General features: G+C 35.2%; 1 protein-coding gene across 2 annotated transcripts in view; it reads right to left on the bottom strand.

Moving 5' to 3' along the window:
- The window catches only part of WDPCP (WD repeat containing planar cell polarity effector), a 491,911-nt gene that overhangs the window by 371,134 nt on the left and 104,068 nt on the right, over positions 1-16,709 (bottom strand). For both annotated transcript variants that reach the window (XM_015112569.3, XM_015112570.3), the window contains exons 2-6: positions 10,955-11,039; positions 5,680-5,727; positions 4,775-4,819; positions 3,157-3,227; positions 2,844-2,903 (exon numbers count right to left, since the gene is read on the bottom strand). In XM_015112569.3, the coding sequence (XP_014968055.2) occupies positions 2,844-2,903; positions 3,157-3,227; positions 4,775-4,819; positions 5,680-5,727; positions 10,955-11,015 (285 nt within the window). In that variant the 5' untranslated portion in view covers positions 11,016-11,039. The remainder of the gene's footprint in view (positions 1-2,843; positions 2,904-3,156; positions 3,228-4,774; positions 4,820-5,679; positions 5,728-10,954; positions 11,040-16,709) is intronic.

Raw genomic sequence — 16,709 nt, 5'->3', positions numbered from 1 at the left:
ACTAAGCTTCAGTATATGATGAAAACTTACAAATCCTCATTGTTTGACACATAGAAAGATCCAACCTCAGATTGCATCCTCTGAAATCTTACGTTGCTGTGGTTGCCTGGCTCATTTTTAAACAATTGCACTTTTTAAAGCAGTAAGGGATGACAACTAAAATAAATTCGCAAATCCTAAATTTACCATTTCTTGGGAGGAAATAATGTACATTAGCAGAAGAGTAGCCAAATTAAAAGACTAAGAGTCCAAATGTGTTAGCATGAAGATGTTGATTAACTTTTTCACTCCTTTTCTAAGAGTTATAGAGCATTATGTTGCGGTCAGCTGACATGTTATCTCTGGAACCACCATACTGGATATGTGCACAAAAGGAGGTCCCTTGGGGAGCCTACTGAAGTGGTTTACTTACTTTATAACTAAGAAAAATTTAACAAAAAATTAACTGAAAGGGCTAAGGGGGTCATTTCCTTATGCTACTAATGTAGCTTAAACATCAACATTTTAATTTATTGTTATAACAGAGATCTTTTGAAATAGAACACACATAGATTTTTAGAAGAACTAGCTAACAGTCTTAACTAGAAACTGAAGAAGTAAACGGATAATGTTAGGAGGTCTCTCAAAGACTTTAAATATGTGAAGACTAACCTAGACCTGTGGGCAGTGTGGAGGTGAAGTTATCTTGTGAAAATATATCACATCAAGCATGTGCTGAGAGTATAAGGTCTGTTTTAGAAATATCTTTATAATCATAGAAATGAAGCACAGAATATAATAGAACAACCAAAAAAGATAAGTCCTGTTAGAAATGTTAAAAGCAGACTCGGGCCGGGCGCGGTGGCTCACACCTGTAATCCCAGCCCTTTGGGAGGCCAAAGTGGGCAGATCACGAAGTCAGGAGTTTGAGACCAGCCTGACCAACAAGGTGAAACTCCGTCTCTACTGAAAATACAAAAATTAGCCAGGCATGGTGACGCGCACTTGTGATCCCAGCTACTTGGGAGGCTGAGGCATGAGAATTGCTTCAACCCAGGAGGCGGAGGTTGCAGTGAGCAGGGACCGCGCCATTGCACTCCAGCCTGAGTGACAGAGCAAGACTCCATCTCAAAAAAAAAAGCAGACTCATTAGTACACCAGCCTAATTAACCAATTAGATTACTGTAAATTACAAAAGTAATTTTACATATATTTTATCATGAAAACTCCCTTTCTGAGTTGAATTAATATAATAGTGAGGGACATTCTTCTCCAGACATCCCTTCATCAGACACACACACAAAATTACTATTAAATTAAAATTCATTAAACCCTATCTAAAAAGAATTGTCTATTGGGATGCTCCACTGCATATTTTAAGATGCCCAACATGTTGCAATTTACCCTGTGTGATGGGTAAGGGTGGAGGCCATGAGACATGCCTCTTACTATAGGTGGCAGGCTTGCCCTCCAGTCAAATAATTCTGAGCCTGTTTTTAACGTGAGTAATGGCATTAAAAACTACAAGTTTGAGTTGTACTAAGTTTGAAACTTTCTAGAGCATATTTTGCATTCAAGTTTTAAAATCTGATTGAAATGTACTATTATGCAAATAAGCTATAATTTTTTTAAATTCCATCCTTTTAAATAGTAACCTAAGGCAAATTTAAGTACTATGATTCTAAAAATGCTAATTCACCCTTGTAAAAGATCTCTGAAAAATAAAAATTTATGCCAGTTGAGAAGGTAACTAGTTGCCTCCATGAGTAAAGGTAGACTAGTTTAGACAAAAAACGAGGAAAAACTAGAATCCACAAAAATGATAGTATATATTCAAGTAGTAGATTAAGATCTGTTTATAATTGCTACAAATTTGATGTTGTAGCTTTATGAATAGAGCTATTGGCCTAAACTACAAACAAGAATGATTACACAAAATAAATCACATTGTAAAAAATAATTTAAATTAATATAGGAATATTTGATTCAATATATCAGTTACAATTATTATTCGAACTAATGCAACTTCAATTCCACAGATGACTAATAATTATTCTTTTTATCACAAGTATATTAAATTTTTCTAGACATATAGTACTTTTTAAGCCTATCAGAAAAGCTAAAGCATTTGTCATTATCTTGTAATCAGTGTACACTAATTATTATGTCCTGAATCTACCCATTCAATACTTAGATCATTTGTCCAGGCCTTAACACTACTGTCCAATAGAACTGTCTGAGATGGAAATGTTCTGTATCTGTACTGTCCAATATGATAACATGTGGCTATTGAACACTTAAATGTGGGTAGTGCAACTGAAGAACTAATTTTTTTATTTTATTTAATTATTCAGTCACATATGACTAGTGGCTACCATAGTAAACATCACAGCTTAGAGGGTTCAAAAAGTAGGACCAAATGTCTTGTTATCATAGGTCTAACTGTGTGTAGTTGGCTTGTTGATCTGCGTAAGCAATGACATTCACAAATGCTTACAAGAATAGTATGCCAAAAAGTCTTTTGCCCTGTGGTTTCATCTTCACTCAAAAATATTATTAAATCTATGCCAGCAAACATCTACTACAGCATTCAGACAACTTCAAACAAAAAAATACAATATGAAAAGATTTTTATTAGTGTTTGTATGTCAGTACAACTATACTGATTAATACTGATTAATGAGCCTGGTGGCCTGTGTCAATCTGTCTAATGTTAGCTCTAGAACAAGTAGAACTCAAACTATGAAATAACCACTGCTAAAAAAGTTTTTGTCTATTACCTAACATAATACAAGAATACCAATTACTACATAGTTTTCAGCTCCATTGGTTAAACACTGCAAAGGCTTGTCAAACCATTTTACCTGACAGACATATTTGTTCTTCCATTTGCTCAGCACACACTGACTGTTTTGCATCAGCTCCTGAAGTACAACAGAAAAAGAGAGAGCATAGTTGGCTATACACATTGTCATTATCAGTTAAAGTGCCTCTGATTTGCAAGCAAAAAAAGATCAACATGCCACACAAAGATGCAACTGTTTTGGAACTCATCACTGGACAAAAGCAAAGCTATCATCACCATGAGAGTTGATCCTTTATGAAAATTAAAGCTGTTGAAAGATGTTTTAAAAACAGATTTGTTTGTTGCCATTTTTGAAACTTTTTGAAAGATACCTCCAACTCTTTGAGTGAGTCTCGGAGTTTTTCTGGGCGTCTGTTTTTGAGCGTCCAAGGATAATCTCGTGCTGGCAAATAAAACATGTACTACAGTTAGTTAAACAAGATTTAAAAAGGAAATTCTGCTTAGCAGTGTGCCTTAGGAAGATTAAAATAAAACACCTCTATAATTGAGAGGAAGTGGGCTTCATTTCCATCATCAAATGACAGCCTTTTGAAAGGCTTTGTCATAGGAACAGGATTTTTACCACAAAACAATCTCCCTAATCATAATTTTACGATGACAACCAACAAGGCTTGCAGAATCCCAGGGAAAGTTTGCTAGGCTTGTGAATCAAGTAATTCATGGTAAATGATGTACTCTTTGCTAACTTTTTCATGTAAATAATTAAATGTTGAATCCAAAAGAAATTCTAAATTCTACAAGTAACCTACTCAGACCTAAAAAAAAAAAAAAAAAAATTATCATGAGTAAATGAATATAATAAGCAAATAAAATGAAAAGAAATAAAAAATAAAACTGTACATAAAAATATATGAAGTTAGGCATTAAAGCTCCACATTTTAAAACTATGGAAAAATCTGAGGGAAATCCAAGTTTTAACAAATTAGGCCCTAATAGTGCTCTTTTTAATTTAAAACAGTTCTCTTTAAAGTATACACCACAATTGAATAATGATAAGCCTTTGTTTTGCTTTAAATAAATTTAATTGAAAGATAAAATTATTTAGTAGAGTCATCATGTTAGCCTAAAATAAATTAAAAATAGTTCTGCTTAAAATAATTTAAATGTTAAACTCATATCTATTTTATCAGAAAAATGAATTCATCTTTGGATTCTCCTCATTAATAATTCCAAACAAGAGTTACATGTGTATTTGTGCTTACGTGTGTGTTGCATGTACATATACGTATGTAGTATACATAGATACTTAAATTTGAGAGTAGACTTGCTATATATCTTATTTCAGCAAATGAATTTGGGTCTCTAAACAATTTTGATGTAGAACGTATGTGCAAATTTTTAAATCTGTGTTGCAGCTACTAATACATTATTTTTTAAATTAAATGTCAGTTCAACCATTTAAAAAACAAGAGAACAAATGGGATTTTCAGCTCTAGCTATAATCCAAAAAAATCTTAATGTATATTTAATTTATGTCATTAAAACCATATTACATTGTCGCCATAATATATATAACATATACTGGAGATCAGAAAAGACTAGAGTGAATAAAATGCTAATACTGATATTACAAATATTATTTTCTTAAAAATGGGTAAGACATGTTAATTTAGGCAAAGTATGAATAATTAAATGTTACTATCAGAATTTAAGCTTGGTATAATTATCTTAAATATACTAACATATAGTTCATTATGAAAGTTTATGTTTATATAAACATACATTTTATCAAAACTGAATAGAGATTTCAATGGTCTAAATTCGAAAGGCCTGACAAATACAATTGTTACTCATATGTTTATATTTCTAAGTAATGGGAATTTAAGAAATTTGGAGGGAATAATGTTTCCTCTTTGTTCCAGATGAATATTTTATAATACTGAACTTTCCAGTTTTATAATAATTCCAAAAAATATAAAGTAAGCTTACACTCTGCCAGCTTCTGCTTTTCTTCTAAGTTACCATGCTCTGTCGCTGATATTGTAGCAGAAGGGACAGAAAGAAAAAAACAAAAGTAGAATTTATTTTTATTATAATGCCTTACATTTTAATATGTACACGTATAATGTATTATTAACATTACATGCATTATTGAGATTAATAAATTATGCTTAGATTCTAAAAAGACAGTTGAAAAAAAGGCCATAATTTGGATGTTTTCATTTCATAGAGATATTTCCTAAATTTGCAGTGAAAGGGCACAACAGCTGGACCAATATCCTGAGCTTCCAATCTCATCAGATAGGAAAGAGAACTGCAACAGAGCCCAGAACAGAAGCTGCTTCAGTCTGTCATCAGAACCATGAAGTCAGCCTATTAACCACTAAGCTAAGCACACAGGATGCTCACACAAGCCCACTTCAACGGAGACCAAAACAGGAAGTAACTCTAGCTAGAAAGACCTTTTGGCCCATCATAAAACTTCTGGGATTAACAGGATTAATCAGATAAAGAAAATTGATCATTCACTCAGAAATGCCTATTTCAGATATCAGGTGAGGATCCAGGAGGCCAGCATCAGTAGGACCCATGCATTAACAATGCCCTCTACTGGGACACTGATAAATAAACGTGAATAGACTGCCCTGTTATCAGCCTGATCAGCAGGAAAATGAAAATTTTCATGTCCTTCTACAGCATTTTTTCAATACTACTTTATTTTATATAGAACAGATAGATATCAACCTCAGCATTTTTCTAAAGAATTGAACAGACTTTTCTTAAAATTCTAGAATTTATCTAAAGCTCATAAGAAGAGCGTTTTTAATGGTCAGTATTTCATGGTTTAGAATACTTAGTTAATAAAAATTAATTGCACAGAATAGGTACTTTACCTGGTGGATCTTTCTTGTCATAATACTGGTAAATCCCAATGTTTCTATCTATAGAAAGGAAGAAATAACATTAAATTATGATTAAAATGTCCCCGAGAATAAGAAGCCAAGCCATACTATATTAGGGAAAGGGTAGGGAAAAAAGCAGAAACAGTCTCCTTATGTTACTAGAAATAAAATGGCTCAAAAGCATCTGGAGATGAGTTCATGTATTCTAGGGATATGCAGAAACTGGAAAGTTTATCAATCTAATGAGAAAAGATTTACACAAAACTAGAATGGCATGAGAAAAAGATTAGTAAAGAACTGAAATCAAGAAAGACCAAGTTTTCTCTTTCACACATCCTCTTATATTTTTCACAGGGCGCTACCAAAAGGAACTGCCACTAAGCAATGCCAAATGAAATCAGTGGATGGAAGAAAATGCCCTGTTGGATTCTGAGCTGTGGTTTTCTTTTCTCCAATTTAGCTCAAGAGTCTAATTCTTATCCTATGGCATTTGGGAGAAATCCACAGAAGAGAAAGGGAAGATTAGAGGAAAGTTTGGAAAAATTATTATCTGAAACTTGTTTAGGCAGGGAAAACCCCTTCTAAACCTAAATTCAGACACTTTGCTGGGGCTACCTAAGAAGCAAAGTTGGGCTTCCCAGATGTCAAGATTCATTTAACCAAGGAATTATTCCAATTTAAATATAAGATAACAAAATAATTTTGTCCATTTTCTTCATATCTATGAATAATAAAATATTTCTTTCATTGAAGGAACATTTGTTTTCTTCCATACAAAATAATTCTCAGTTACTAACATAAGGATAAAGAGTATAGGTGGAAGCAGTACAGGCTGCCCCCTAGTGACTGACTGCTCCAGACTTTCTGAAACTGAATGATAAAACTTCAAAAAAAAGTATTACTGCTATAATTAACTTTTCAAATATAGTCTTTCAAAATAGTCAATTGCGTGTACTTGTTAAAGTTCTATTTTATTCATCATGCCATTAGTAGAGGCATACAATTTTAAAGAATGCAGTTTATGTCTACTGGTTAGACTGAATATATCTAATAAGGATTTATTGTGAAAAATCATGAGTAGGACTTCTTGGATACTGATATTTTAATTGTTGTCCTGGATGGTGATTTTTATGGGTGTTTTCACATTCTGATGGTTCACAACATAATCTTATGATCTTTACACTTTTCAGTACATACATTATACTTCAATAAAAAGGCTATTTTAAAATCTAAGAACCATAGGCACTACATATGCAGACAGTATCTCTATTAAAATATTCCACCCTATAATTATACCCATCATTCCATACATCCAAATATATGCCACAAGTTCTAGAATAGAACTATGAAGATCATAAAGAATCCTGAATTATTTGCACAAGTCTGACCTACTGCATCTGGCCCAGAGTGGGATTGTCAAAACGCAAGCAGAATAAGGAGAGCATCCAGTTAAGAAAACCTGCCCTACAATGGGTGCCAGAGCTGGATGAGGAAGGTGTCCATTCAGAGAGTCAGCCTGACACGGTGTGTTGGAACTCCAGCAGGGTAAGAACACTCTCATGAAGCAACGGCCTGGTGTGGGTATTAGAGGCTAAACAAGGTAAGGAGAACATTTACATATGGGGGCAGCTCAACATGGTATATCAAATCCACATGGGGTGAGAAGGGTATCCATACAGGGGAGGGAGCAGCCACAGAGATAGTGGATTGACTGCAAACAGGGTGACTGATTAAGTAAATAAATAAAAAATAGGGGAGCTCCAGGTTTCCCATTGTCTGAGAAGAAAAATACAAATATGGAAAGGGAGAAAGTTAGAATGAACCCTATGGTGGTAGATAGGAATGAGATGTACCAGTGTGAACTCATGGTTTCAATATAGAGAGATAGATAGATATAGAAATAAATGTGAATGTAAATATGTGTGTATACATACACACATACATTCTGCAAGCTCTGTCCACTAAGAGGGCCTGGGAGCAGCATTACTCCAATAATGAGTGCACCTAAAGCAGAACTTGGCTTCTAGACACCCTTACCCTCTAAAAGGAATAAAGCTCCTTAGAGAAGTGACTGATTCCTAGGCTAGGAAGAGGAAATTACAACATGAGTCTGGAACATTTGTTGTACCAGAAAGAATTAAAGTGCTCCAATTTTGACAGGGACATGTCAAAAAGACACAGAAGCCAGCCTGAAGAGGGTCCCTCTGGCCACATCAGGGACAATTTAAACATCAAAATAAATAATGAAATAAAATAAAATAATGATATGACTATATTATTACAACTGCATAAAGTGGAAAACTTGAATCCACAGAGATAAAATAAATTGATCATATATAATAATATATTTAAAGTGTGATGAGGAACAGAATATTTACATAATTTCAAGGTACTTCCCTGTGAAATACTTATCACAAAGAAAAAAGTAACTTCGCAGTGGAGAAGCCTTGCAGACACTATCTTATCAGGTAATCATGAATATCGTCAGGAAAGGGACAAATTGAAATTATGCACCACCTGATAGGATGCACTGAAATGTATAACCTGAATCTAATTGTGAGGAAATTTCAAATACAACCAAATTTAGGATCATCCTACACAATAACTGGCCTAATATCTTCAAAAATGTTAAGGTCATGAAAGTTTAAAAAAAAAAAAAAGAGAAGAAGGATGAAGGATAACCCAGAATGAAGGATACTAAAGAAACACGGTAACAATGCAATGTGTCACTGTAACAAAATCCTTTTCCTAAAAAAAGAACAATGATGGGACAATTGGTGAACTGGTCCATTTAGACTGAAGTACATCATTATTAATTTCCTGATTTCAATGGCTATACAGTAATGCAGGACAAAATCCTTTTTGTAGGACATATACATGAATGTATTTGGGGTGATAAAGCATCAGGCTACAACTCTCAAATGGTTCAAGAAAAAAAATTCTCTGTACTGACAATTTTTCTGTAAGTTTGTGATTATTTCAAACATTTTAAAAATAAACATCGAGCATAATGACAGCACATTAACAGGGTTACTAATTTAGTCTAGATAGCAGGAAAGGCTTCTCTAAATGACTTAACAAAGCTGAGCCCTAAAGAAGTGGGATTCACAAAAGGTTAAACAGAAGAATGTCCCAATAGAGAGAACGGGTAGGCCCTGCAAAAATGCAGTTGGGGTTGAAGACTATTCCCATGGGGCTACTGTGCACCACTGTGTGATTCTTCTCTAAAAACCATTCACTGACTCAGAATAGAAGGAACAGGGACAGAAAACTTGAGGACACACGGAGGGGTAGGGAAGGCATTTGCTGGGCATGAACAGAAGACGAGGGGTAAAAGGGGATCAAGATGGAATAGCTCAGACTTCCAACTATGGGGTCCAAGCTGGGTAGGAAGATAAGTGAAGAAGTCCCAATGGACTAGGAGAATGTCAAGCGATTAAAAGACTGACCATCTTGAAGAAGCATAAAACCTAGATATATGAGAATAAGGGAAAAAGGTGAAAAATGGGGAATTATGATTAGAAAAGAAAACATTTCAATTAAAGATTTCCACCAGCAGTAAAATAAGTTCACTTTGGGATTTCTTTTTTCTATTTTCTGAGATTTCTTTACACTTTTGAATTTTGAATTTTTTTCTGCAACGTATTTTTAATTTCCAAGAGATTTGTATAATTTCAAATGTTTTCTGAAGCTTCTGTTTTTGTTTCTTGCTTCATGGATTTAGTATTTTTCCTTAGGTTTCTGTTGTACTTTTTTCCCCCCTTCCTACATTATCTCTGTTTCTTCAGAGATCCATTCACCTATTCATTTTGTTTTATTTCCTGTTGAAGATATTCCTCAAATATCTGGTGATCCTTAGTTCTCTGTTTGTATTTACAAGTGAGGCACTAAAAAACTGATTGGAAAGCCTGTGTAGACAAATAGAGCTTGCCAACTGGTGAGCTTCACTGATCAGGCAAGGACCAGGGTATTTCACCAAAGAATTCCCTCAAACATCTATGTACAAAGGTCTTCTTTCTAGGGTCATTCAGTCATTCCAGAGAGGAATACCTCAAGCCCCTTCTTTCTTGGAAAGTGTACAAATAGGTATGACATTCTCAGAAACAAGTGGGATTAAGAAGACCTCACCCATAAGTATGTAGGCTTCCTTCCATTTCATGCCTGTTTTCTGTTCAGCAGGTCTTCCACTGCCCCTGGTGTTCCCAACTTTAGAGCCTCCTTAATTAAATATTTCCACAGCATGAAAGGTATCTCACAAGTTCTTCTGCAAACTTTCACGTCCCTTTACTGTCGCTCTCATGATACATACCATCTTCTACAATATCTGGCTCCTCAAATTTCTGTATCTTTCCAGAATTTTGAGTCATAAATTGGCTGTCACCAGAACTCTCCTCTGCAGGCAATTTATATTCAGGTTTTACAGCTCTGCTAATTCCTCTTTCCCTCCCATCTTCCAAAATTTGTCCAATTTCAGTTGTCCCCTCTCTCGAAAGGGTTTATGCTTTCTTTATTTGTATTCCTTTATTGGCATTTTAGAAGAGTTTTAGGAGGAAGCAAACGAATGTTAAATCTACTTTAACTGAAATTTCAATCTATTTACATTTTAAAGCAGATAAACTTGATGAAACTATCACAATCATCCTTAATTCTATATTTGATATGAAGAAACAATACTTTGTAAGGTAAACCATTTTCTTAATAATGATGCTTAAGTGATACAAATAATATTCTTCTCCTAAATACAAGTGTTACTTTGTATAATTAAAGATTTTTTAAAAGATATTTCTTATAAAGTATACTACATCCTATGTTAATAAGCATTATTAAAACACACATATTATTCTCCCCCCCAAAAATGTGAAAAACAAAGAACATGAAAATAATTGCACATCTTAGCTATAAGTTTGAAATGTTATTTTAATATCAAATAGAAATGCCTTTACCATTAGCTATCCTGTACATATTTATGAATATAAATGTTATTATGAAGAATCCCAGAAAAAAAATTGAACATGTGTGTATCTTGACAGAACAAACATTAAGCCAATAAGATTAATTTTCAAAACTGAAAACCTAACTCAAGCTATAAATATTAAGTTAGTAAGAGTAATTAAAAGGAATTATTTTCCATTAACCAGTTTTTCATTAAGAATAAAGAAAGAATGCAACTCCAGCTGGAGAATTCAGACTCTAACCTTTGCTAGTACTTATTTATAATGGTGTAACATATTTGAAAAATATTGAAATTAATCCAGAGCTCATTTACCCGCAATGTGTAAGGTATTCTTCAAAGACCACAGGTGCAGTTCAGTCAAGCAGAAAGACATCTGATGGCAGAAGGAATCTCTGTCCTGTTTAAAAAATAATTAAAAAGAAGTGCCAATTAATTATCTTCTATTGCCAATAAAACCAAGATACCTTAAAAATAGTAAAAAGAATCATTCACCACAACTGTTATTTGAAATATGGTCCATTAGAATAAACATGCTCTAGTGTATCCTTGGTTAACCATCCAGAAATAAACTCTAGAAAGAGGAAAAATACACTCCTTTTCCTGGATTTAGTATGTCATCACATTGAGAAATGTGGTAAGAAGAATATATATAGTATTTAGGTTTTCAATAGCATATGTTTGGTTAAGGCTCTGAGTATATTTAGAATTATTTAGTATTTAAGCATTTTTTTTAAGTTTTATTTTTAAGGAAAGGAAACATCTGTTGGTAGTTATTAAGTACGAGCACATTTTGTGGTACATCTTTGGTATATAAAGCAAATATTTACAATATCCTACATACAAACAGGCTAATTAAAGTGAAATTTGCAAGGTAAATGGTATATAGTTACTATTATAAGAAACATAATTACTTAAAAGTAAACTCTGAAACCACATTAGCATTCAGCTTAGTATGTTAATCTGCATGTCATGATGGATCCAGATATTTTATTCTGTGGGGTTTTTTTTTGAAAAAACAAGATGGTAATAATATACATCTTGTATTCCCCCTAGCAGGGGCTAGGGATGGACACTATCAATACTTTTCTTTTTAATCAAATACTACCTCATCGATTTAGACTGATTGGGAGAAGGCTAGTCTGCATTAGAAAAAAGGTCAACATTTTACAAATGTTTGAAAGGAATTTATATAATTTTCAAATGTTTGCTTGGAAATACATATAGTACTACACTGTATTTGTTATACTACATATTAGAAATACATACAATAACTTAAACTATGGACATTTTATTTATAGAATCATGAAAGAAATGTTCTTTCCAGTAAACTTCTGAATGATGAAGCTTGAAAAATATTTTAAGACATTTTAATGGAGGAAATATCCTTCAGCTTCTTTAACATTAGGAGTGACTAAAAATATTTCCCATAGTATCCATATGGTTGATAATCCGAAATAATTTCAGACATAGTACAAACTTCCTTGGCCTGCCCTTCATCCTTACATTTATGTGACCTCAATGCACTTACAATCAAGAAACAGATGCATGTTGAACTAATGCGATACAGTATGCTACGGACTGAAACAGCAGAGTGAAAAATGTGGCAGCACAGAAGAGGGGCCCAATCCTGACTGAACAGCTGGGCTGTGAGAAAGCTCAGAGAAGTTGTTAAATGTTAGTGGGTCCTCAAAGAAGGATAGGATTTCACCAGATGATGATGATGATGATGATGATGATGATGATGATGATGAAGATGATGATGGAGAAAAAGATGAGGAAGAAAATGATGGTGATAACAACAGACAACACTTGTTCTGAATATTTTACATGTATTAACTCTCTTAATCCTCATAGCTACTCTTTGAGGTAGTACCATCAGTATTCCTATAATGAGGAAACTGAGGCACAGAGTGGTCACATAGCAAGCAGGTGGTGAAGGCTTTGGATCTACACAGACTAGCTCCAGAGTCTGTTTGCAACCACAGTATTCTACTGTATTGGGGTAGACAGAGTTATGGAAGGGAGTATATATAGTATATATAGCATGACCCGGTCGGGTGCAGTGGCTCATGCCTGTAATCCCAGCACTTTGGGAGGCCGAGATGGATGGATCACGAGGTCGGGAGATCAAGACCAGCCTGGTCAACATGGCAAAACTCCGTCTCTACTAAAAATACAAAAAATTAGCCGGGCATGGTGGCGGGCGCCTGTAGTTCCAGCTACTGGGGAGGCTGAGGCAGGAGAATGGCGAGAACCCGGGAGGCGGAGCTTGCTGTGAGCTGAGATCGCGCCACTGCACTCCAGCCTGGGCAACAGAGAAAGACTCTATCTCAAAAAAAAAAAAAGAGATGGCATGACCCAAGGATGAAAGTAGATTAAGGTGCACAGTGGATAGTGATAGAAAGGTGAAGCTAGAAAGGGTAAGGAGGAAACAGGCTACAATAGTAAATTTTGGGTTGATCTGAATTTACTTTCTTCCATGCATTAAATGCCTTTAAAGGTAAGAGATGAAATAAGGAATCCCTCAATCCCCAGATCTGCCCTGCTGTGCCTAAATGCTGGCTGCCATTGTATACAGGTTTGGAGTTGGAAAGCTAGTGGACTGCATTACTAAGAGAAAGAATGCAGTTCATTATCAGCAAGCAGTAGAGAAAAAGGGATATTAAGCTAGTTACTAATTTTTCAGTTAAACTGAGTATTATCTTTCAGAGTTGTCACTTTGGAAGTGACTCTAGTGAGCCTACTATTACTGAAAATGTTTCCAATGCAGTGTTCTTTGGAATTGCTTTCAGTTAGTTTTATGAGGCTAATTTTAGAATTGTCATCTTACAGTTAAGCTTTTTTCTTAACTAAAATACTTACCGTATTAGAATATGTAAACTGCAGCCTTTTCATTTGGAAATGTGAGGTCTGGAATGTTTGTTTTAAAATATCAGTTAATGAATTAAATATTTATTTTTCATCTATTTAGCTTAATGTGTAGATTCTAGAATCTGCCTGCCTGTTGTCTTATTCTAATTTCTCAGCTTAGTAGCTAACTTGGACAAATTACCTAACTTCTCTATTTCTAAGAGTCCCCAGCTATAAAATGGGTATAATAAAGTACCTACATCAGGACTGCTTTCAGGATACACTTACTCAATTACCTTAACACTGCAGTTGCTGCTTGCTGTTACTCAGTATATCTATCACTATGCAAATTTGTATGGAAAAAAATAAAACAATAAATATGATCTCTGACCTTATGTGGTAATCTCACAGTATAAAATAAATAACTACTAAGTACAATAGGCGGTTTATGAAGGAAAAACATCCAGATGTGGAGAAGTTACTATACAAGAGAAGGTATTTGAATTAGGACATGCAAATGGGTTAATATTCCATTGCAAGTAAGAAAGAAAAGAGATGGTAAAACAGGTGTATACTTCCTCTGACATTCAGCATCAAAAGTCACCAACTTCTATACTATACTAGAAAAATAAGTTATATTCCTCAATTTAGTTTTTATTCAGATACCAGTAATACTAATTTATGACAACTTGCATAAGACAAGGCTGAAGTTTAGCTGTTTGTTGCTATATAAAAAGTCTTATCATGTAAATTAAATACAGATAAAATTTTATAGATAAAACCAAAAGACTGCACCTTTACTTACACATCAAAAGAAGATAACACTTGAAATTCTGTATTTCAGTTTAAATCAATTTAGTAATAATTTGTCAAAACTTTCTCCTGATAACAGAAATGGAGAGTGTAGTGTAGTTTTCATTATAATCTACACTGGCTATTTCTAAGAGGCAGAAAAACACCTTTTACTTGAAAAACTGATAGGTCCACTCCCCATATCTTCATTAAGTTTGAAAGTCCTAAATTAATCAAAAATTATAGTGTTTCAAGGAGAATAAGCAAAATGAGATCTGTGAAGAGCTTCAAAGCCAAGAGTCAAGCCATTAATTCTCTACATTTGAACACGGGAAATCCTGAGCATAGTACAGTATAGAGTCTATGACCTGGACTTGTCTTCCAGCTCAGCACCCACGATCCATATGTAGGTCCAATGGTGGTGGGAAGACTGAGAAAAATATACAAGATATTTCTCAAAATGCTCTGATGTACAAACAACACTGTTCTAGTTTCCCATTAAAAAGCACAGGATGAAAGAAGGAGAGAGACATTCTCCTCCTACTTATTAAAGGACCCCTTTGTGGCCCCACAAGGGACCTATCATATAAGGATGGGGAAGATGGCCAGGCGCGGTGGCTCACACCTGCAATCCCAGCACTTTGGGAGGCCAAGGCAGATGGATCACTTGAGGCCAAGAGTTCGAGACCAGCCTGACCAACATGGCAAAACCCAATCTCTACTAAAAATACAAAAATTAGCTGGGCATGGTGGCACACACCTGTAATCCCAGCTACTTGGGAGGCTGAGGCAGAAGAATCTCTGGAACCCGGGAGGCAAAGGTTGCAGTGAGTCAAGATCATGCCACTGCACTCCAGCCTAGGCGACAGAGTGAGACTCCATCTCAAAAAAAAAAAAAAAAGAATGGAGAAGTGGCTGCAGGAAGTGGTGTGCAGCAGAAAGTAAGCAGGAATGGTGAATGTGGTGGTATCCAGACAAAGCAGAATCTGTATCCAGCAAAAGCAGACATGGGTGGTCAAGGAGTGGCCTGTATCATCTGAAGAAATAGCAGCAATAATTAGCAAGTAGTGGGTTCATGGATGAGAAGAAAATGGCCAATGTCCATTAGTAGATGACTGGACTGGTTTATCAACAAAATGTCACAACTCTTGTGGATTCCCCAAGATCTGTGTGATTAAGGAGGGAGCTTTGCAAGTGGTCATGCATTAGCGGGGGAGTGGGGAGAAGACAGTCAAATGTGGGTTATTCATCCTCCTTTTTTCCTTAACTTCAAATATCTCCCAAGAAGATCAGGTAAAACTAAAGAAAATTAATGGAGTAAATAAAACAAGTGTGTAAAAATCTATAATAATAAGTAGATGGGCAAGGTGGGAGAGGACCAAATCAATATCCTTTTTAGTCTTCAAGCTTTATATGTCCTGCAGGTTTTTTTAAAGGACACAAGCTTTTTAAAGACCTCTAAACATCTTGAATCTTACTCAAGTGTGCCACCAGTTAAAAACAATGCTGGTAATTTCCTGGTTTGAAAAATCTGCCTGGAGGAAGTAGTCAAGACTAAGCTTGTATTATTCAAATATTGTATTTGTGTATAAATATTTGTTTTGCAACCCCATCACAAAGTAGGCAAAGGATATGAACAGACATTTCTCAAAAGAAGACATTCATACAGCCAACAGACACATGAAAAAATGCTCATCATCACTGGCCATCAGAGAAATGCAAATCAAAACCACAATGAGATACCATCTCACACCAGTTAGAATGGCAGTCACTAAAAAGACAGGAAACAACAGGTTCTGGAGAGGATGTGGAGAAATAGGAACACTTTTACACTGTTGGTGGGATTGTAAACTAGTTCAACCATTATGGAAAACAGTATGGCGATTCCTCAAGGATCTAGAACTAGAAGTACCATTTGACCCAGCCATCCCATTACTGGATATATACCCAAAGGATTATAAATCATGCTGCTATAAAGACACATGCACACGTATGTTTATTGCAGCACTATTCACAATAGCAAAGACTTGGAATCAACCCAAATGTCCATCAGTGACGGACTGGATTAAGAAAATGTGGCACATATACACCATGGAATACTATGCAGTCATAAAAAAGGATGAGTTTGTGTCCTTTGTAGGGACATGGATGCAGCTGGAAACCATCATTCTCAGCAAACTATCACAAGAACAGAAAACCAAGCACCGCATGTTCTCACTCATAGGTGGGAACTGAACAATGAGATCACTTGGACTCGGGAAGGGGAACATCACACACCGGCGTCTATCATTGGGAGGGGGGAGGGGGGAGGGATTGCACTGGGAGTTATACCTGATATAAATGACCTGTTGATGGGTGCTGACGAGTTGATGGGTGCAGCACACCAACATGGCACAAGTATACATATGTAACAAACCTGCACGTT

Source organism: Macaca mulatta, chromosome 13 (genome assembly GCF_049350105.2).
Source record: "Macaca mulatta isolate MMU2019108-1 chromosome 13, T2T-MMU8v2.0, whole genome shotgun sequence".
Lineage (NCBI taxonomy): Eukaryota > Metazoa > Chordata > Mammalia > Primates > Cercopithecidae > Macaca > Macaca mulatta.
Note: the sequence above shows the minus strand (reverse complement) of the source record. Positions and strands in the feature narration are given on the sequence as shown.